Source organism: Bubalus bubalis, chromosome 19, assembly GCF_019923935.1.
Source record: "Bubalus bubalis isolate 160015118507 breed Murrah chromosome 19, NDDB_SH_1, whole genome shotgun sequence".
Taxonomy (NCBI): Eukaryota; Metazoa; Chordata; class Mammalia; order Artiodactyla; family Bovidae; genus Bubalus; species Bubalus bubalis.
Genome location: NC_059175.1, coordinates 58,283,052 through 58,304,368, shown reverse-complemented (window position 1 = coordinate 58,304,368; position 21,317 = coordinate 58,283,052). Strand labels below are relative to the sequence as shown.

At 49.6% G+C, this 21,317-nt stretch overlaps 1 protein-coding gene across 1 annotated transcript in view; it reads right to left on the bottom strand.

The window, feature by feature from the left end:
• ANKH (ANKH inorganic pyrophosphate transport regulator) overlaps positions 1–21,317 on the bottom strand; it is a 169,322-nt gene that overhangs the window by 19,880 nt on the left and 128,125 nt on the right. The window contains exons 7-8 of the mRNA XM_006077608.4: positions 20,487–20,579; positions 16,497–16,592 (exon numbers count right to left, since the gene is read on the bottom strand). Of these exons, the coding sequence (XP_006077670.1) occupies positions 16,497–16,592; positions 20,487–20,579 (189 nt within the window). The remainder of the gene's footprint in view (positions 1–16,496; positions 16,593–20,486; positions 20,580–21,317) is intronic.

Below are 21,317 nucleotides of genomic sequence, written 5' to 3'. Positions count from 1 at the left end.
CATTCCAAGCCCCCCCGCTCTGAGTTTGCCGTTTCCACAAAAGAGGGTCACCTTAAAACAGGTGAGCAAACATGGTTAAAAGAGATTTGAAGACCAAAAGTAATGAGAGGCAGCGAAGCATTTTGTCTGTGCAAGTCCCAGATTGCTAACAGCATCTGTACTGAAAACACTCATAGACGTGGCAGAAAAAGTGATTGCAGAGATTCTAGGAGCTCAAGGTGGGCAAATCCCCTGAAGATGGATTTGAGAAGGGGCCAGCCCCTGACCACCATGGGAATATAGACAACTGGGTCTTACCAGATCTTGTGTTTCCCCTTCTAATCGTGCTACGCGGCTAAATGAAAAAGCCCCGTGGCCTTAGGCTGCATTGATGAGAATTATAAAGTCAAAACCAGACCAATTTACTCCATTAGCTCAGGTCAGACCTGATTTGGAGTTTGTGCTCCATGTTCTCAGAGAAGAACCAACAGGCACAATTCAAAGAGCAGAACCAAAACACCGCAGGGTCTGGAAGTCAGGCTGTTAAAAGGGATCGAAATGGGCTTTGGCTATTTGAAAGTCTGCCACGTGGAAGGTGGATTAGATGGACTCTGTGGCAAAGGGTCGGCTTCCCCGGTGGCTCAGCAGGTAAAGAATCTGCCTGCAAGGCAGGAGCCATAGGAGATGTGGGTTCGACCCCTGGGCTGGGAAGCTCCCCTGGAGAAGGAAATGGCAATCCACTCCAGTATTCTTGCCTGGAGAATCCCATGGACAGAGGAGCCTGGCGGGCTACAGTCCATGGGGTTGCACAGAGTCGGACACGACTGAGTGACTGAGCATGCAGGCACGTGGCAAAGGACAGAGACACGAGGATGATGCCCCATCAGCCCTTCATCTGGGGGGGCGTTACGTCACCACCTCCTCCCTGCCTCACAGGTAGTCGCATTCTAATTACTTCTGCAGTTTTGATTCTACAGGGACCTACTGGTTTCCGCAGCTATCAGTTTGTTATTATGACAGTGTGCTTTATATGTGTATTCAGTCAAAAAATAATTACTGGGCACCTGTCCCATGCCAGGCGCTACGGGCATATATTGGATTAATAAGTTTGTTCAGGGTTTTCCATCCAACATTATGGAAAAACATGAACGAACTTTTTGGCTAACTCAACCCAACAGTGAACATGGCAGAGGCGATGCCAGCCTCAAGGAGTCCCCGTGACTCTAGAGCGTGGTGTCGTGATGGGGGGCTTGGGGACAGCAGCAGCCGCAGGGTGCGGGAAGCCGGCTGACCACATCCAGTCCCGGTCCCAGGTGCTGGACGAGGAGGTGGAGAGGGTTTCAGATTAAAGGGATGACGCGGGCAGAGGCTTGGGCGAGAGAACACACGAAGCGACCTTTCAGTCCCAAGAGCTCTGTGCGGCTGGAGTGGGGAGCAGGATGCTGAGATGGGCCTGGCACTGTGTTTCAGACTCGGGTTTACATTGGTACCAGGGATCCAGTGGAGGGGCCATATGCCGTCTGCTCCATGAGGACTGGTTTGGACGCGATGTGCGTGGACCCCCCCTCCCCGCCGCCCCCCGCCGGGAGCTGTGGTCCCAGAGGAGGGGGAGCTATATGAGTAGAAACAGGGATGTGCTTAGTTGCTCAGTCATGTCCGACTCTTTGTGACCCCATGGACTGTAGCCTACCAGGCTCCTCTGTCTATGGGGATTCTCCAGGCAAGAACACTGGAGTGGGTTGCCATGCTCTCCTTCAGGGGATCTTCTCAACCCAGGGATCGAACCCAGGTCTCCCTCATTTCAGGCAGATTCTTTACCAGCTGAGCCACCAGGGAAGCCCAAGAATGCTGGAGTGGGTAGCCTATCCCTTCTTCAGGGGATCTTCCAACCAGGGTCTCCTGCATCACAGGTGGATTCTTTACCAGCTGGGCTACCAGGGAAGCCCAGAAAGAGGGATATGAGGTGGCGAATGGAGAAGAGGGAGGTCCCACGGGTGTTTAGGAGGCCAAGACAGGGCTCTGCACCATAGTGGACCTCAGGGTGAGGAAGACGGCCAAGCTAGGGAGGAGCCCAGGCTTCCGGTTCTGGCAACTCTGGGCAGAAGTCCATGCTGGTTACTGAAACAGGGTAATGGAGAGGAGAAAGAGTGCCAGCCATAAGCACCCTCTGGGACAGGATGGGCTGGCGCCCGAGGGAAATCATAGCACATCTCCGAAAAGGAGGCAGTTAGTGTTTGGGTGAGAAGCTCGGGAGACAGATGCGAGGCAAAGATGCTGCTTCAGGAAATCAGCCAGATGGGTAACCAGAGTCACATTCTACAGAAGGAGGGCTGAGGAGGGAGGTCACTCGGACAGAAGGAGGTGCACACCTGCAGTGAGGAAGAGGGATGTTCCAGCCAGGAGCCTGTGAAGGGATACTCAGAAAAGAAAGTGAAAGTGAAGTTGCTCAGTCTGTCTGACTCTTTGCAACCCCGTGGATTGTAGCCCATGGAATTTTCCAGGCAAGAGAACTGGAGTGGGTGGCCCTTACCTTCTCCAGGGAATCTTCCTGACCCAGGGATAAAACCCGGGTCTCCCGCATTGCAGGCAGAGGCTTTAACCTCTGAGCCACCAGGGAAGATACTCAGAAAGGAAGACAGCAAAGCAGCTGAGCTGAGAGCCACCGAAGCCACAGGAGATGAGCCTAGGTTGTGGACGATGGCCGCCCCAGACACGGGGACGTGAGAAGAGGACAGTGTCCATGGGAGCTTCGGCCTGAGCGCGCGGGGACTGGGGCCAGCTTTCTAGGGGGACAGTGGCAAACGGGGGCAGGAATGCAGCAGAGGGATGATCTCGGAAGGAACAGGTGTCCTTCGCTCCAGAAGGAGGAGGCAGGTGGGCTGCGGTGGGGACCGCAGATGGCCCAGGTGGGGAGCACAGATGGGGGCCCGCAGCAGTGGGAAGGGTGGGTGAGAGGTGCTTTTGCGTAATTCTCTCGAGGAGCTTGGATGCCACGGAGAGGAGAAATGTAGGAGCCTGCTGGACAAAGGTTTTCATGTTTTCTTTAAGTTTTTTCCAAAAGTTGGGAGCCATGAGCATATTTAAACACAGATACGAAGGAGCGATTTGGGAGAGGTTGACATCAGAGAGAGGGAGACACTGAGACAGAGTCCCTGAGCAGAAAGAATGGATGAGATTGTGCAGGTGGGCACACATGGGGGTGCCACTCAGAGGGGGGGGTGGGGGAGTGTGTGTTCACGCCTCCACGGCTGCAAGCACATGGGGGCTCTGGGCTTCGGGGCACGCTGATTACTGTAAGTGTGACCCCTCAGTCCAAAACAGCATCTCCCTCCTCTTTGCCTTTACTTCATTTTTTCTCCCAAGCAGCTGTGACCGTTGTAGAAGGCTGCGTACATGCATGCATGCTCAGTACCTTCAGTTGCGTTTGACTTTGCGACCCCATGGACTGTAGCCCACCAGGCCTCTCTGTCCGTGGGATTCTTCAAGCAAGAATTCTGGAGTGGGTTGCCATGCCCTCCTCCAGGGGATCTTCCTGACCCAGGAATCCAACCCACGTCTCTTATGTCTCCTGCACTGCCGGCGGATTCTTTACCGCTGAGCCACCAGGGAAGCCCAGAAGGCTGCGGAATGGGCCTTCAAAGAGATGCTCCCACCCTCATCCCCAGCACAAGGGTTCATTACTGTATATGGTAACAGAGATGATGAAATTATGGAGCTAAGAGTGCCTGGGCAGGTCCTAAATACTGTCACAAGTGTCCTGATGATAGAAAGAGGGGCACGTAGAGGAGGAGATGAGAAGAAGACCAGAGATGAGAGTGACTTGGTCAAGGAAAGCCAGCCGCCACCAGGAGCTGCGAGAGGCAAGGCCTGGATTCTTTTCTAAACCCACTGGAGGGAGTCTGCCCCGCTAGCGCCTCAAATTCAGCCCAGTGAACTGAATTTCAACTTCCGGCCTCCAGAACTAGGAGGGAATAAATTTCTGTTGTTTTAAGCTGTCAGGTTTGTGGTCATTTGTTACAGGAGCCACAGGAAACTAACACACTATCCAGCACCACCGAATGTGTCAATTGCCTGTCTTCTCCCAGAGATTATAAACCCCTCTAATAAAACAGACAGTGTGTGTTTGTTTCACTGGGGTAGCCGTGGAGCCTGGTGTGCAGCAGGGGCTCAAGCATTTGCTTTAAACGACTGCATGAATAAACATGCACGTGCTCTTTCTCTGGGGAGCTGTGTTGTAAATAGAAGAACTCTAAGCCAGGGCTCCCCAACCTCCGGGATCTAATGCCTGATGATCTGAAGTGGAGCTGATGTAATAATAACAGAAATAAAGTGCACGATACATGTAAAGGGCTCGAATCATCCTGAAACCATCCCAACCCACCCCACACCAGTCTGTGGGAAAACCGCCTTCCATGAAACTGGTCCCTAGTGCCAAAGATGTTGGGGACCACCGCTCCAAGTGTCACCCACCCCACTGCAAGTCTTCCATCGCCCAGGCTTTAGACAAGTTTGGCAATGCATCCATGAGTGCTCAAAAACTCTTTCCTTACTGGCATTTCTAACATTTGGCTGGTGTGTACAGATTTATCAGATCTAAGCCAAAGGATGAAATATATCAATTTCTCTCTTTCAGAGCTCACCGAAGCTTGTGGGTAATGGCATGAGTGCATGTTCAGTCGCTCAGTTGTCTTTGTGACCCTATAGACTGTAGCCTTCCAGGCTCCTCCATCCATGGGATTCTCCGGACAAGAATACTGGAGTGAGTTGCCGTTTCCTCCTCCAGGGGATCTTCTCCACCTAAGGACCGAACCTGTATCTCTCGTGTCTCTTGCATTAGCAGGTAGATTCTTCACCGCTGAGCCACCTGGGAAGCCCCGTGGGTAACGGACATTTCTGAATTAGCAAGACAACCAAAGGTTGGGATGAGCACTGTCGACACCTGGCAATGGAGACTGTGAACAGGTTCTCAGAGAAAAACACGCAATATGTGTCCCGTGTGTGGGTGAAGTCTGTCTAGAGAAGGACTGTATAAATCTATCAAGAGGCTGAATTTATTTTAAACACTGAAAAGAAAAAAAAAAAAAACACATCCCACAGAAATTTGGAAGGGTATGATAGGTATCACTAGAAGAATTCACAAAATTATTCACTGGCATTGACTATACCAGTAGCTGTTTATTTACACACAGCCATCCTTCCGCTTCACGGGAGCCAGTGTGTCTGGGGACCATGGAGCAGGGAGCTGGCGTTCTCTGCTTCCAGCGTGCCAGGTGTGATGCTAAGCTATTACTCCTTTGAAAAGCCTCAGAAGGTGGGTATTCTTACCATGTCTGCATGGCAGCTGGGGAAGTCGAGGCTTTCAGTATTCAGTGACCTCCCAATGGGTGAGTGGTGGGGTCAGGGTTTGAACCCAGGCCCGGGGGGGCACTAGACCCACACTCATAAGCACTGAGCCATGTGGCCCCGAATTCAAGCCTAAGCTAACCCCTCCCCTTGGCTCTCTGCCCCCTCCCCAACCCACCCGTTTTAAATCAAAATCCACAAAGAGGGCAGTCAAGTGTCACAAGAGCCCAGGGCCACTTGGCACAACTCACAGCCCCGCCTTTGAACCCGTCTCCAGTTCAGAGGGGCCGGCTCTCCAAACCTTCTTGTTTTCTGTTTGCTTTGGTAAGGGCCAATTCATTCCTCAAGCCACATGGGTTAAGAGCCGTGTCTGCGGGAGGATTAAAGGCAGGCCTTTGAGAACTGTCTGGTTTCTGATTAACGATGCGCAGCTTTCCCAGGCACTATTATCTGCCACACGTGTTTTTTCTCAGCATCACACTACGGTTCTTTGAGGTTCACCCTGGGCTCAGAAGGAGTGCAAAAGGACTCCCAGAATAATCTCCTGAAGCAACTTAATCGTGTTTCCTTCACTGCCTGAACAAGCGGGCACTCCCACCCAGAGCTGGAAATAGAGCGAAACCCTTTAAGCTAAAATTTTATTTAAAATAAAATAAAATAAAATAAAAGAACACATTCAGCAAAGGCCATGGATCAGTTAGCTAAAGGCAACTGTACTTCTCCGTTCACTCTCACAGTCTGCCTGCAGATATGAGACACCTAAGTGCTGGGCGAGGTACAGCGGGTGTTAAGTGTTCCACTGACTGTTTTCTTAAGACATTTCTGTTCTTGTATATTTCCAGCTTCTCCAGGTGAGAACTTGAATCCAAGGTTTGCTTAGAAATATTGTTTGTGCATGTCAGCACTGTTCCCAAATATATGCGCTTAATTATGTCTTTTTGGATGGGGCTTTTGGGTGGCGAGGGGTGAGGGTGGGAGGGCGTTGGTATCACAGCATCCAATGGAAGCACCAGTGTGTGATTTGTTCCTTTGACCAAATTCCGGGAGATGGTGAGGACAGGGAAACCTGGCGTGCTATGGTCCATGGGATCGCAGAGTTGGACACGACTGTGTGAACAACAGCCATACTGTTGGGAAACACTTTTGTGTAACCAGGATGATACCTGATTGTTTTCTCTTATTTCTGGGTCCAGTGGTCTCTATCTTCCCTCAACACAAAATGACCACTGAGCACAGCAATCAGCGTTTTCTGTCCTCATGTGCTCATTTCAATAAGTCTATTCAGTGTTTCTTGAGATAGTTTACAAAAAAAAGTGTTTGATATATTTTACATCGGCTCTGCTGACTCCCTGCATGTCCTTGTCAGCATGGATCGACAGGACATCAGAGTTCCAGGCCACCAGGAAGGTGCTCCTGTTCACGGCCCAAAGCACCAGGGAGTGAGAGCAGATGCTGAAATCAGAAAGCCATTCAGCCACCAACACCATGGCCCCGTTTTGTCCACGAGGGTCTGGACCATGCAACCTGACCAAGCCAATGTCTGGGCCCTATACGCTATAACAGGCCCATCAGATAAGAAGAAAAATGCTCCCCTACTTCTGTTATCTTTAAACTGTGTGTGCGTGTATCCATGCTAAGTCGTTTCAGTCCTGTCTGACTCTGCGCGACCCTATGGACTGTAGCCCACCAGGCTCCTCTGTCCATGCGATTCTCCAGGCAAAAATACTGGAGTGGGTTGCTGTGTCCTCCTCCGGGGCATCTTCTTGACCCAGGAATTGAGCCCATGTCTCTTATGTCTCCTGCTTTGGCAGGCAGGTTCTTTACTACTAGGGCCACCTGGGAAGCGCAGGCATCTCAGTCTTTAAGCTGAGATGAATAACAACGTTTTTTTAAAAAGCCACAGACAGACATAAAATACAATTCCTGGAAGTCTGTGAGTTGATCCCCACTGGGTTATTCGGCTACTGGGTGGAATGATTCCTGACTGCTGTCTTTCTCTGATAAATCTGCTTTTGCACCGGGAGAGCCTCAGAGTGGAGCCTGGGAACCACATCCTCGATATGAGGCTGGGGTCTGGCAGGGAGCACCTGCAGAAGCCGGAGAAGAATGCACTCGTCTTCCCCCTGGTTCCCAAGCCCTTGCAGGTGGTCGCCCTGCACCTGTTCTTTGCAGAACCCAGGTGTGTACTGATAGGTGAAACTGAAACTAAGTAATTTTACAATTTTGTGCCAAATCAGGTACTACTGTTTATGCAGGAAGCAGCAGAAGGGATAAAGATCGTGAGACAATTTGGGGTGGGATCGGGAATGGATAAACACAACTGGATAAAATACTAGAAACTTAATTTCTTCCCTGAAAATTGTGAACGTGTTTCAACTTTTCAGGGTTAGTGATGCTGGGTCTGCAGGGCGTGGGTGAGATAGCACTGGATTGTTCAACTAATGGAAAGCAGAATAAAACCAAAAAGCAAAGAGACCCAACTTGAACACTGGTACTTCTACTGGATACTATGATGCCAACCACACCCTCCCAAGAGCCCCATCTGCAAGGATGTAACTAAGCACATAAATCTTGACAAGTGTGTTAGTCACTCAGTCGTGTCCGACTCTTCACGACCCCATGGACTGCAGCCCACCAAGCTACTCAGTCCATGGGATTTCCCAGGCAAGAGTACTGGAGTGGGTTGCCATTTCCTTCTCTAGGGGATCTTCCCCACACAGGGATCGAACCCAGGTCTCCCACATTGCAGGCAGACTCTTTACTGCCGGAGCTTGGGACAGTGCTAACGTGCAAGAAGAATATTTCTAAGCAATTCCTACACTCAGATCCTTACTTCAACAAGCTGGAAACACAAGAATATAGGTCTTATGGAAATAGTAAGTGGGGCATTTCAAAAGAAAGCAAACGAGTTGGATAGTTTGTTGTTGTTTAGTCACTAAATTGTGTCCGACTCTTGGGACCCCATGGGCTGTAGCCTGTCAGGCTCCTCAGGCTCCTCCAGGCAAGAATACTGGAGCGCGTTGCCATTTCCTTCTCTAGGGAATCTTCCAAACCCAGGGATGAAACCCGTACCTCTTGCATTGGCAGGTGGACTCCTTACCACTGAGCCACCAGGGAAGGCCCTAGTTGACGAGTTAGGTCTGGTCAATCAATCCATGTGGCGTTAAATGACAAGAGGGTGCCTCTCTTTCAGAAACATCAGTGTGTGAGTTTGCTAGAGCTGCTGTAACAAAGCACTGCAAACTGGGCAGCCTAACAACACGTTATCATCTCACAGTCCGGGAGTGACACCAAAGTCAAGGTGTCAGCAGGGTCACGCTCCCTCTGAAGGCCCAGGGAAGGGTCTGCTTCAGGCCTCCCAGCTTCCAGCAGCATCCAGCATCGCTCTGGGCTCCACGCGGCACCCTCCTTGTGCCTGTATATCCATATCCTACCCCCTGCAAGAACACCAGTCAGATGGAACAGGGGTCCACCTGACCCACCCACCAGAACCTCACCTGAACCCTATTTCCAAACAAGGTCTCATTCTAAGGCACTGGGGCTACAACTTCAATACAGAACTTTGGGGTGGACACAATTCAACCCATAACCATCAGAATAGAACACTTGGGATTGTGTACAGAGTCATACCTTCCCTTTTTACCACCCATTGACGTCAAAAAGCAAGGCTCAGGGTGGATCCAGGGTAAAAACCTATTTTAAATCTTTTTAAAAAAATAACCAGATTCTTAAGTAGTAACAGCCACTGGCCTGAGATACTCCTGCATCCTACTGTGAGATGCTCTGGTTGGATGCTGAAGCTGAAGCTCCAATACTTTGGCCACTAGATGCAAAGAGCCGACTCACTGGAAAAGACCCTGATACTGGGAAATATTGAAAGCAGGAGGAGAAGGGAGCGGCAGAGGATGAGATGTTGGATGGCATCGCCAACTCAATGCACATGAGTTTGAGTAAACTCCAGGAGATGGTGAAGGACAGGGAGGCCTGGTGTGCTGCCGTCCATGGGTTGCAAAGAGTCAGACATGACTGAGCGACTGAACAACAGCAGCAATGACATGGCTGGATAGCAAGGCTGCCTTCTCTCTCTGCCCTAAGTGACAGCCACACACACGCACACACACACTCCCTACCCCACCACTACCACCACCACCGCCATCAAACAGCCTCCATTTGTTGGAGCTGGGGAAGGCCAGTGGGGTGCAGCCTGGAGGCCTTGGCACGGCTCCACAACCTCAGCAGAATCTGAATCTGGGGCCATGAAGCTCACCCTGCAGCAGCCTAGCGAGAGAACCCCTTCATACCCACCTTCCTGAAACAGCTGAGTTCACCCACATCAACCTGTGGATAGTCTATTTAGCCCATTGACAACTTGTTGCAATTACTCATTTCTTAAGAACCTGCCTCTTTTAAACTCTTCTAAAGTTCACAGCGGGCTTCCCAGGCTGTGGTAAAGAACTTGCCTACCAATGCAGGAGGTGTAAGAGACTCGGGTTCGATCTCTGGGTTGGGAAGATTCCCCTGGAGGAGGGCAGGGCAACCCACTCCAGTATTCTTGCCTAGAGAGTCCCACGGACAGAGGAGCCTCGCATGCTACAGTCCATGGGGTCACAAAGAGTTGGACATGAGTGAAGCGACTTAGCACGCACATGGTTTACAGCAATTGCTATTGGAAGGACTGGCAAGTCCCGGGGTGGGGGTGGGGTGGCACTGGGGGGTCTCTGGGGCCTTCCCATCCTCCCCGCTGTCTGCTGAACCCACCTCCACCACTCTGCTCCATCTCCTCTGACGCTCCAGCACCCCTTTCCCTCCCATGCCCTGCGGTCCCTCCACTTCCCTGCTGACCTCACTCTCCGTTGCTCTGACTCTCTCTCCCTTTCCTCTGCTCCTAGCTCTTCCCCTCTGGTCTCTCTGGGGTTCAACATCCAGGGGCGCTGGGTGTGACCGTGCAGGTCGTTCACTGCAGGCAAGTGCTTTGGTGGCCCTTCCTGCCAACATCCCTCTGGGTGGACGCCGTTCCCATTTTGTATGAAGGGGGTTGGGGAGGTTCAGCAGCAGCCAAGCCTGTGCTTTGCAGGGATTCTTCCCCACCTCTCTTGAAACAGAGGGGCCCCCTCTCTTGGCAACGGCTCCCCTACACTAGAGCGGCAGAGAGCATAAGAAAACAGCAGATGTTGAAAAACTGGCATTGTAAAGTAAAAATGGAAACTGGTCAGCTAAAATCATCTAAAGCTGCTAAAACTTGCCTATTTAATATGATTTGCTACGAATTTTAGAAAAAAAAAAAAACAACCAACCACTCCCCGGTGGCTCAGATGGTAAAAGAATCCGCCTGCAATGAGGGACAGACCCAGGTTAGAACCCTGGGTTGGGAAGAAGGGAATGGTAACCCAACTCCAGTATTCCTTCCTGGAGAATCCCATGGACAGAAGAGCCTGGTGGGCTACAGTCCACGTGGTCGCAAAGAGTTGGACACAACTGAGCCACTAACACTTTAGAAAAAAAAGACCATGCGTTAGGGGTACCAAATTGGTGAGTCTGGTACATTTAGCAAGCTCATCCATTCACTTCACCACAGTGGCCTCACATCCAGGAATATGGGGGTCTGGTACCTTTTGGAGTGCCTCTCTGCACCAAAAAGGCTACTGAAAAGACATATCCTACCTGGTTAGTGGTTTCTATTCTGTCCCCAAGGCTGGGATTCAGGGGGCAATTGTGATCAGTTCCAAGGGGCTGTGTTTCTGTAAGTTTAGCGCTATCAGTTCCTCTCCCCAAGAGGAAGGAACACCTGCCTCCTTCACCAGCTCATGGCCACCACCCTCTGTCTGCGATCACCACAAGTGTCTACTAGAGAAACGCAGCCTCTCAGGACACACTGGGTATCACGGGGCTTTATAATTGGTCACGTTAGGGACGGAGCCACGTTAGCCACATTCATGGCTCTGCCGGAAGGTTCTGGGCCAACCTGGCTGCCTGCTTCTGACCCCAGCGCCAGCTACAGCCTTGTTCTTCGTGGTGCCACCTTGTCCTGCACAGCTCGGATCGCTGGCCTCCTCTGAGTGGCCGCTGCACCACACCTGCTCCCGCCATGCGGCACGCCTTCTGAAGCTGTTCTTTCAACCTTACTTAAAGAGAGCATATTTTTGAACTGTGTGTTCCTTCACCCCAAACACCAGTGTGTCTGCCTGCAGTCACCTTGCTAACCCTGGTCTGCATCGTGTCTGCTCCTTTGTTGCTATTAAGGGGATTAATTTTTATCAGAGGGTTCTTAGCATTTTGAAGTTGATCTTTCAGATCAGCTAAAGCTCTCCCTTTTCACCCTCACCCCCATCAAATGGTCTAAAGAAGCCAATCAATGATTTTCTAAGTTTCCTAAAGGCAGGGATGCAAGATGCTCCTTAGGACAAACTTCTGCTTTCCTACCTTACACTCTTCCTAAATCCACTTCCTCTTCCAACTGGGCAGAAGGCATTCTGGGCTGCTTGTCTTGAAGCCCAGTGGTTCAGACAAACTCTCAGATAAGAAAATGAGGGAGGAATGAACTTTCGGAGTCAGGGATTCACTCTAAGTTAAACTGAAAATCTGTACTAGGGAATAAGCATATACATGCATTGTAGCATGCTAAAATATTAGTCTCATGTTGTTGCTCCATTGTGTTCAACTCTGCAACCCCATGGACTGCAGAATGCCAGGCCTCCCTGTCCCTCACTATCTCCCAGAGTTTGCCCAAGTTCATGTTCATTGAATCGGTGATGCTATCCAACCATCTCATCCTCTGTCGCCCCCTTTTCCTTTTGCCTTCAATCTTTTCCAGCACCAGGGTCTCTTATTAACTGTCAAAAGTATTTTTCACAGGCAAAGACAGATATTGAACTGAACATGTCAGGGCCTGAAGAATGGGCCCGTTCTGACTGCAAGATGAGTTTCTGCTCTGGAAAGTACAGGTTTTCCCTCAAAAAGCAGTTAGCATCACTGGGTCACTGAGTGTCTGCAGCATCTGTGGCACCAGCTTTTCTCAAAGTCCCAGAGAGAAGAGTCACTAATGCCCAAAGGACCAGCGCTTGGCAAAGTGCTCTAATCCTAGGCAATGCGTAGAAAGCTCTGGAACCATCAGAAGGCTCGCACTTGGTACAGAATATCGCCCACTGCAATAAGCACTATGTGTCTATCCTAAGTGCTCTGCGATGTTAATTTCCTGATACTATGTAGTTTAAAAATTAAAAAGCTGAAAATAGACTCTCAAGTAAAAGGCCTCTTAAGAGCTTTAAAAAGAAGATAACCTCAGTATACATAAGGAGATTGTGGCTCAGGAGGGGTGAATGCCATCGGCACCTTTCTGATCCTCATCACACAGGTAAGTATTAATTGATTCCTGTGTTTGTGTTTTGCTTATTGTGCCCCTTCTGTGTCAGGCAGGATGCTAGGCCCTGGGGATAAGAGGTGACTGACCCACAGACCCTGCCTAGGGAAGTTCAGGGCCTACAAGGAATAGCAGATGTGAAGAGTGAACATGGTAAGCGCTATACAAAGCTGTATGTGCTACAGTGACAGCAGAACAGTGAATTTAGGGCAAAACCCTTCTATTTTTTCTATATATCTTTTAATGGCAGTTCCTGGTGGCTCAGTGGTAAGGAATCCGCCTGCCAATGCAGGAGATGCAGGTTTGATCGCTCGGTTAGGAGGATCCCCTGGAGAAGGAAAGGGCAACCCACTCCAGTATTCTAGCCTGGAAAGTCCTATGGACAGAGAAGCCTAGTGGGCTACAGTCCACAGGATCATCAAGGGTAGGACATGACTGAGTATGCACACAGGCCAGCCTCTAGCCAAGATGGTAGAGCCAACTGATTGAGGACCAATTGATTGAGTCATTATAAAGATAACATATCTGCTGCTGTGCTGTGCTCACTCGCTCAGTCATGTCCAACTCTTTGCAACCCTATGGACTGTAGCCCACCAGATTCCTCTGCCCATGGGATTTTCCAGGCAAGAATACTGAAGTGGGCTGCCATTTCCTATTCCAGGCGATCTTCCTGGCCCAAGGATCGAACACTCATCTTTTGCATCTCCTTCATTAGCAGCCAACTTCTTTAGCACCACCTGGGAAGCCAATGTAATCTGAGACACACCATAATACTACTGTTTGTATTGTTGAAGAAACCACTGCTTCAGGCGTGCCGGCAAGCCCTGGCCTCAGGGCCAGGTATCTGTTCCTGTTTGCTGGAACAGCACAGTACAGAGAGGAAGGCCCTGGAGAAGGAGCTTGGAAGGCGGGCTTCTAGCTGGTGCTGAGATAATGCAGGTTTTGGTCTAGACTTCCTTGGTGGCTTACATGGTAAAGAATCTGCCTGCAATGCAGGAGACCTGGGTTCAATCCTTGGGTCAGGAAGATCCCCTGGGGAAGGAAACAGCAATCCACTCCAGTATTCTTTCTTGGAAAATTCTACGGACAGAGGGGCATGGTGGGCTACAGTCCATAGGGTCACAAAGAGTCAGACACAACACTTTCACACGTTGACTTTTTACTGCCACAGTAAAGTGAATATTGCGATAAAGCATGATTTAAAATTTAAGCTTTATTAAACACATGTATAGACATCTCTTGGAACTATTTTGGGCCATCACCCTAATGTGAATATTGCAATAAAGTGAGTCACATGAATTTTTTGGTTTCCCAGTGCACATAAAAGTTATTTTTTGTTGCTAAGTTGCTAAGTCATGTGCGACTCTTTGCAACCCCATTGGCAGGCAGATTCTTTACCACCAAGCCTCCTGGGAAGACCTTTTTAAAAGTCAAATTTATCCTATACTGTAATCTGGGCTTCTCAGGTCACTCAGTGGTAAAGAATCTGCCTGTGAATGTAGGAGACTTGGGTTTGATCCCTGGATCAGGAAGATCCCCTGGAGAAGGAAATGGCAACCCACTTCAGTATTCTTGCCTGGGAAATCCCATGGATAGAGGAGCCTGGCAGGGTATAGTTCACAGGGTCAGGGTTGCAAAGAGTTGGACACAACTGAAGCAATTTAGCACACATGCACAGATGGTAGGATTAGAATAATTAAATAGCTAAAACTAAATAACTAATACTAAAAATTAAATAACCCCTATGGGAAATCGAAGCATTTTTCTAGCTTTTACATGGTTATCACTTCAAAATACACTTGCTGCTTTTGTTTTGGAAGTACAGAGTTTTGCCTGTGAACTGAAGGAAGGAAGGAATATCCGTAAACTCAGTCTGCTAAGGTTCTCCATCAGACTTGACCATGACTGAGGGAGGAGGTCCACGTGGAGTGAGAGGAGACAGGGGAGCCAGACCCTGACCGCAGAATGAGCAACAGCCCAAAGCTTCCAGCTCTTGGAGCTGGATGGTGTCCAAGTCACAGACCCTGGCATCCGAACCAACTTCCAGTCACTTAACACAGGCTCCAAAAGCTGAGGTCTGCTCCGGGAATAGAAACCTTCTCTGTTTTTCCTAAAATCCTCTTTTAAACGGTTTCAAGGTTGTGCAGTGTTTTGCTAATGTTTTAGGGAACTATGGAAAAATTTGCACACTGTAGGGAGAAATAATACAACCAGGAGAACAGGGTTGCTGGGCTACCTGACTCAGGCAGCTGTGCTATCAGGGGTCTCCCCACCCCGGGGAGGTGGCCTGGAATATGCTTCTGACATCCCCTTGCAGTTTCCCAGTTTCATGGGGGACAGACTGAGAGGGAGGGCTGGGCTGGAGTGATGGAGTGGCCAAGGATGCCAAGTCAGGACCCAGTGTCAGAGGGCTTAGGTGATGGGCTATAGACCTCGTGTTGTCCTTGATGAGTTTATTCAGGTGTTGGGTCAAAGGATCAAATATTAAACTATGGTTTTTTTTTTTTAATCCAAGTGAAGTTTAAAATGTGTGTCAGACTTGATTTTAAGGGACCCCTCTTAGGGCTCATCTAGCTAAGTGGTTCTTGTGATAATGGCCAGTGACAACGCTCATGATGTTCCTGTCATCACTTGTCCCCAAACCTCTTCTTGTCTTATGTCCTCGGTACCAGTCATTTATGATGGGAACTGCACACACACAGCTATTTCTGTTACGGTTTTTCCATTAGGCTGTAAAAAAGGAGAATTTCTACAGGACTTAAATATGTAGTCACCACAACAAACAAGGAACTGAGTTCAAAAGACCCCTATTTCATGTTATCCTCTTCTCATCTCCATCTTTAGAACTCACAGAGCACAGTCTATGACGTGCAGTTGTTTATGAATGCCATTATTATTTTCTTGCTGCTGTTGATAAATGTTATAAACAACCTTAAATTATATACTGTGTGCTTTGGATTATAGAGCATTTTGGAATTTTTTCTCATGTTTTCTGAACATATCTCCTACATCTGAACTGCCCAGGTGAGTTGATAAAGGAAGGGTGTGTACTGCTTATTTAAGGCTGTGCAGCACCACCGACAGGCCCTGCCAATGAGGAGGCGCTATCCACTCTTGTTCACACCTCTATCCTTGAAGACGGCACAGGGTTTCGGGTCCTGTAGGTGCCTGGTAAGTGTGTGGTGAATGATGGCTCCATAGGAAGGATACAGCAGTGTAAACATACAAAGAAAGGAACTTTTACCCACGAAACAAATCATACAAATTAAATTTGGAAAAGAGACAGTTGACTCTGGGTGTTTAAAGATGGGCTGGAAATTATTCAGTAAGACAGAATATCATTAAGAAAGGCAAAGCCTGCCTTCTCCAGCAGGAAGAAGCCCCTTACAGAAATGCCAGAAGTTGACCCTCTATTCTTAGACTCAGTGAAAGTGAAAGTTGCTTAGTCGTGTCCGACACTTTGGGGCCCCATGGACTGTAGCCTGCCAGGCTCCTCTGTCCAAGGAATTCTCCAGGCAAGAACACTGGAGTGGATGGCCATTTCCTTTCTCCAGGGGATCTTCCCAAACCAGGGATCGAACCCAGGTCTCCTGCCTGCAGGCAGATTCTTTACTGTCTGAGCCACCAGGAGAAGCATAGACCTGCTGCCATCCTTGATTGTCATTTGTATTTTGGGATGAAAATATCTAGGAGAGGCTGTCACCTTATCCAGCACAGCACTGCATTATGGAATACAAGACTACTCCCTTTAAAATGGCAATTTCCTCTTTTCTAAAACCAGACACAGAGGCGGGGGTGGGGGTGGGTCTGTCCTTACCGTCAGCGACAAGGCCATGCAGACGAACGTGAACTTCTTGATGTGGGCTGCCGTGACCGTGTTGCTCGTGCTCACCAGTTTATTGCTGGGGTTATTCTGGGGGGGGCAAGAAAAGGCTCCGGGTTATCCTGGGCTGACCACTCATGCTTCTTACCGAGTATTTCGTTTCTGTTTGATTTGATGCGTCTGAAGCATAGATGTCAAGGGACAGCTTCGAAGACGGCTGCCACTGGACGTCTCTCTCAGACAGGTGTCAGGTTTTTGGATGTGATTACTAACCAGAGGGAGCTCCGGACTGAATTGCCCAGCAGTGTCTCCAGAGTCAGTCCCCTCTCCAGGGTGCTGGGTGCCCACCCACCTAGTTCAGGGCCCCAGCACTTCCTGCAGTGTCCGACCACCCTGGGCTCTGCAGGCAAGGATGGCACCTGAGCCTGCATCAGGGGGCAGCTGAGCCCCCAGATCATATCTGGGGGCACATGTCAAGACTCCTGTGAGGGGCACATTTGCTCCCTGAGATAAAGGACTGGGTGTTTTACCCATCTCTTTAGCTCCTGCAACTCAGCACCACCTTTCTTAAGTAGAGAAGATGCTCAAACAGCCCTTATTAAATTGAAATGTGAGCACACGGATGTAGGGGCCCTCTGACACATCCCCGAGGCTAGCTGATGCCATCTCAGCGTCATTGCTAAGTGTACCTGCCACTCAATCAAAACCCTTGATTGAGGGTTGTGTGTCCGGCCCTCGACTATGAACAGCAGCTGAGAAAAACAACGCCCGCCTCGTTATGGATCCACCGAGCCCCAGAGTTGACTCATGGAAACAAACGACAAGCACCTGGCTCCCACATCAGCCAAATGACAGATGTACAAGTGGAGGTGTTACAGGTCCCACTTGCAAGAGACCTTTTGACGTGTGCTTCCCATCAGAGGCTGAGACAGTCTCTGGAAGCCCTTCTCGTTTGTGCTGCCAGCGCAAACCCCTGGAGGGGTTTCCGTTTTCCTCACTCCGGTCTCTAAAGCAGCCCTGCTTTTCCTGGAAAACAGCCTGCTGTGCTGGCACAGTGCACACCACAGCGTTAGGACATCTCTTCATCTGCTCCCCCCGGGATCCACGAGGATGGGCCCCTGCTGGGTGGCTAAGGAGGAGGCCCCTCGTCCAAATGCACATGCCTGCCCCCCGCCCCTTCGTGGTGGCAGCCACGGGCCCCAGCTCCCCAAGTGTGCTTTGATTTTTAAGACAGCAAATATGTTTGCCAATATGGTTGGAGTAAACCAGCACGTATCATTAGCTCGGCATCAGTGTCTCGTCTTGCTTGCCCCGTCAGCTTTTTCTCAGAGACACAGTCTTTTGCAAGATGATAACCGAACACTAGAGAGAATGTGGAAGAGTGGAAAACTCTCCCATCTCCCTGTTTAGCTAGAAACATCAGAAGTTATGCGAGAAATGTTAAATCTCTAAGTCTGGAACCCACAAGCAGGCTAAGGACTTTCAACTGTCAATGCAGCAAATTCCGGAAGTCCACACAGAGGTGTCTAAGATCTGGGTGAATAGACGGCATTCATGGGAATGGCCGGGGAAGTGCGGTGGAATGCATGGTGACGACGGGGAGGTTTCACAAGGATCCTGATTTGCTCCACCATCGAGCTTAAGGGATGCTCCTTAAAGGGATTTTTTTCACAGCAGGTAACCTCTGTGATTGTGAATAAAACAATGTTTTTCTTGGCTGCTCTTAGTGAAATTATACAGGGCTGTATTGTTAAGTTTAATCATTTCAAGGTAGCCAAAACCAATTTCAGATGAGACGCTCATAACCAGGAGGTTCGAACACAAGTACAACCCTGCTATTGGATGTTATTGCTGCTGCTACTAAGTCGCTTCAGTCATGTCTGACTCTGTGCGACCCCATAGACGTCAGCCCACCAGGCTCCCCCGTCCCTGGGATTCTCCAGGCAAGAATTCTGGAGTGGGTTGCCATTTCCTTCTCCAATGCATGAAAGTGAAAAGTGAAAGTGAAGTCGCTCAGTCGTATCCGACTCTTAGCAACCCCATGGACTGCAGCCCACCAGGCTCCTCAGTCCATGGGATTTTCCAGACAAGAGTACTGGAGTGGGGTGCCATTGCCTTCTCCGATTGGATGTTATTATATAGTCTTATTCTCCAAGAGCTAAACATTTAGCAAAAAGACTTATATCCATTTTGGTTTTCGAGGACTTACTTCTATACACGTGTTCCTTGACATGAGAATACTGATTTCCCTCCATAGATTGGCTTAAACCCAGTCCAACATAGCTCTCTGCTGCACGTGACTCAGACCTTCTGAAGTCCACTCTCAAAGGGCTGGGAAGCAGGCATCAAAGGCATTTTTTAGGACACGCTCTGCATTCTGATGCTCCAAGTGAATGTTGGCAAGCAGTGGAGCGACCAGCTCATTGTTTACTGGGGAAGTTCCAACCCTGTAAAGAGTTCTGAACGAGAGCCTCCCTCTCTCATGTGTGGCTGAGTGGGGGTGATCCCTGTCTTGCCTGGAGGGGAGCTGCTACTCACAGGTGACTGATTATGGGTTGGGAGAGAGAGGCAGGTAATCTGCTGGGGACGCTGGAGAACAGACTTCCTCTCGTCACCTCTCAGGGCTCTTTTGGGACCAGATTAAAATGATGTCAGCAATGACTCTGAGCTGCTGCTGCTGCTGCTAAGTCACTTCAGTCATGTCCGACTCTGTGCCACCCCACAGATGGCAGCCCACCAGGCTCCCCCGTCCCTGGGATTCTCCAGGCAAGAACACTGGAGTGGGTTGCTATTTCCTTCTCCAATGCATGAAAGTGAAAAGTGAAAGTGAAGTCGCTCAGTCATGTCTGACTCTTAGCGACCCCATGGACTGCAGCCTTCCAGGCTCCTCTGTCCATGGATTTTCAGGCAAGAGTACTGGAGTGGGGTGCCATTGCCTTCTCCGACTCTGAGCTAGTTCTACATAAATCCAAACAGTTGCTATTATGAGTACAAGGGGTATGTTGTTTGCTTTTTTCCTATTTTTTCATTTTAAAACATTGCATACCATCTTTTGGGGGAGGAGTCTCTTTTTATATTTATTTGCTTTAGGTTGAATGTTTAAATAATTATGCTTGAATGAAAAAGGCATTTCTCAAATGATCTGCAGGTCAGTGTTGACCTGGTCTCAGGTTACAGGTCTGAAGACTTATGTGCCTCCCTGAAATGTCAGCAGAAGCTTTCAGCTAGAATAAGTTCATCCCAGTCCTGAATATTCATTGGAAGGACTGATGCTGAAGCTGAAACTCCAATCCTTTGGCCACCTGATTGGAAGAACTGACTTATTGGAAAAGACCCTGATGCTGGGAAAGATTGAAGACAGGAGGAGAAGGGGAGGACAGAGAATGAGATGGTTGGATGGTATCACTGACTCAATAGACATGAGTCTGAGTAACCTCCAAGAGTTGGTGATGGACAGGGAAGCCTGGAGTGCTGCAGTCCATGGGGTTGCAAAGAGTTGGACACGACTGAGCAACTGAACTGAACTGAATCAGCCTGGACCCAGGGTGTGCATGCACTCCCTTGAAAGAAAGCCATTAGCTTATGAACTCAAGCACACAACTGTCTGTACCTTCACATCAGCTATGAGGTCAGTAAAAACAAACAAACAAAAAGCAACAAACCACAGAAATGAAAACAATATATTAATTTTTTTGAGAGTATCGTTTCCCTTTTGCAAATAATTTCTCAACAGGAGTAACCTAGAAGTGAGGACCAGTTTGGAGACACGTCCTGGGAGCCGCATCAAGGCAAGCATCAATTCGCCTCTGTGACTTCCTGAGGGACGTGTTCCACAATTAGCTCCACCAGCCCCAATGCTACATCAACCTTGCAGAGGGAGGTGAGGCTGAGAGGCACTGAGGTCTCCATCACCGGAGACTGCTGTCTCTCAAATGCTAATTTTAAAGAGAGTGTTTTGGAAACCGCACCGCAGGAGGTTCTCACCTTGTCAAAAGCGGGGTAGACAGCACGGATTTCCGTCAACCAGCCATACGGCATGTGACCCACGGGGTATGTGGCCGTCAGAATTGCCACGGCCTGCAAGAGGAAGAGCAGGCAGTTAGCAAGGCATCCGCAGAGAGCATCTCCGGCCTCTGCCTGCCGCCTGCCACGTGGCAGCGCGAGCCCTCCCAGCTACAGTCCCCCGACAGGTCATTCCATCCTGGGTGACAGCATGGCCAGCCTGGGACGGCCCTGGAGCAGGAGGAAGGGGCAGAGGCCCCCTGCATCCTGGGGAGCGGGCTGAGCAGGTCCAGGGTATGCGTCTTGTTTTAGATACATTTATCCAGGCCCCAATCGCAGATTGAAAAGCCAAGATTTCAACCCTGGTCCACCAGGTTCTCACGGAGCCAAATGGAACCCTCTAGTCTAGCCCAATTCTTGAGTCTCCAGATGCGATTCTGAGCTCCACCCCTGCTCTCTGAACACTCGGCACTCAGGGACCACCTCTCCGCCTCCACACCGTCCTTCAGGGAAGCTGCGCACCTGTCCATGGCTTTATGGTACTCGCCACCCCACTCAACTCCCTTCCAGTCTGTTGAGCCCAGGAGAGCCTAATTCTGATGTTTAACTTGAGACAACTAATACTTCTCCCAGGAAGCCAAACAGGTTCTTCCAGGAATAGGAGACTTTCATTTCTTTGTTGTTGTTCAGTCTCTAAGTCACGTTCCACTCTTTGCGACCCCACAGACTGCAGTATGCCAGGCTTCCCTGTCCTTCATCAACTCCTGGAGCTTGCTCAAATTCATGTCCATCGAGCTGGTGATGCCATCCAAC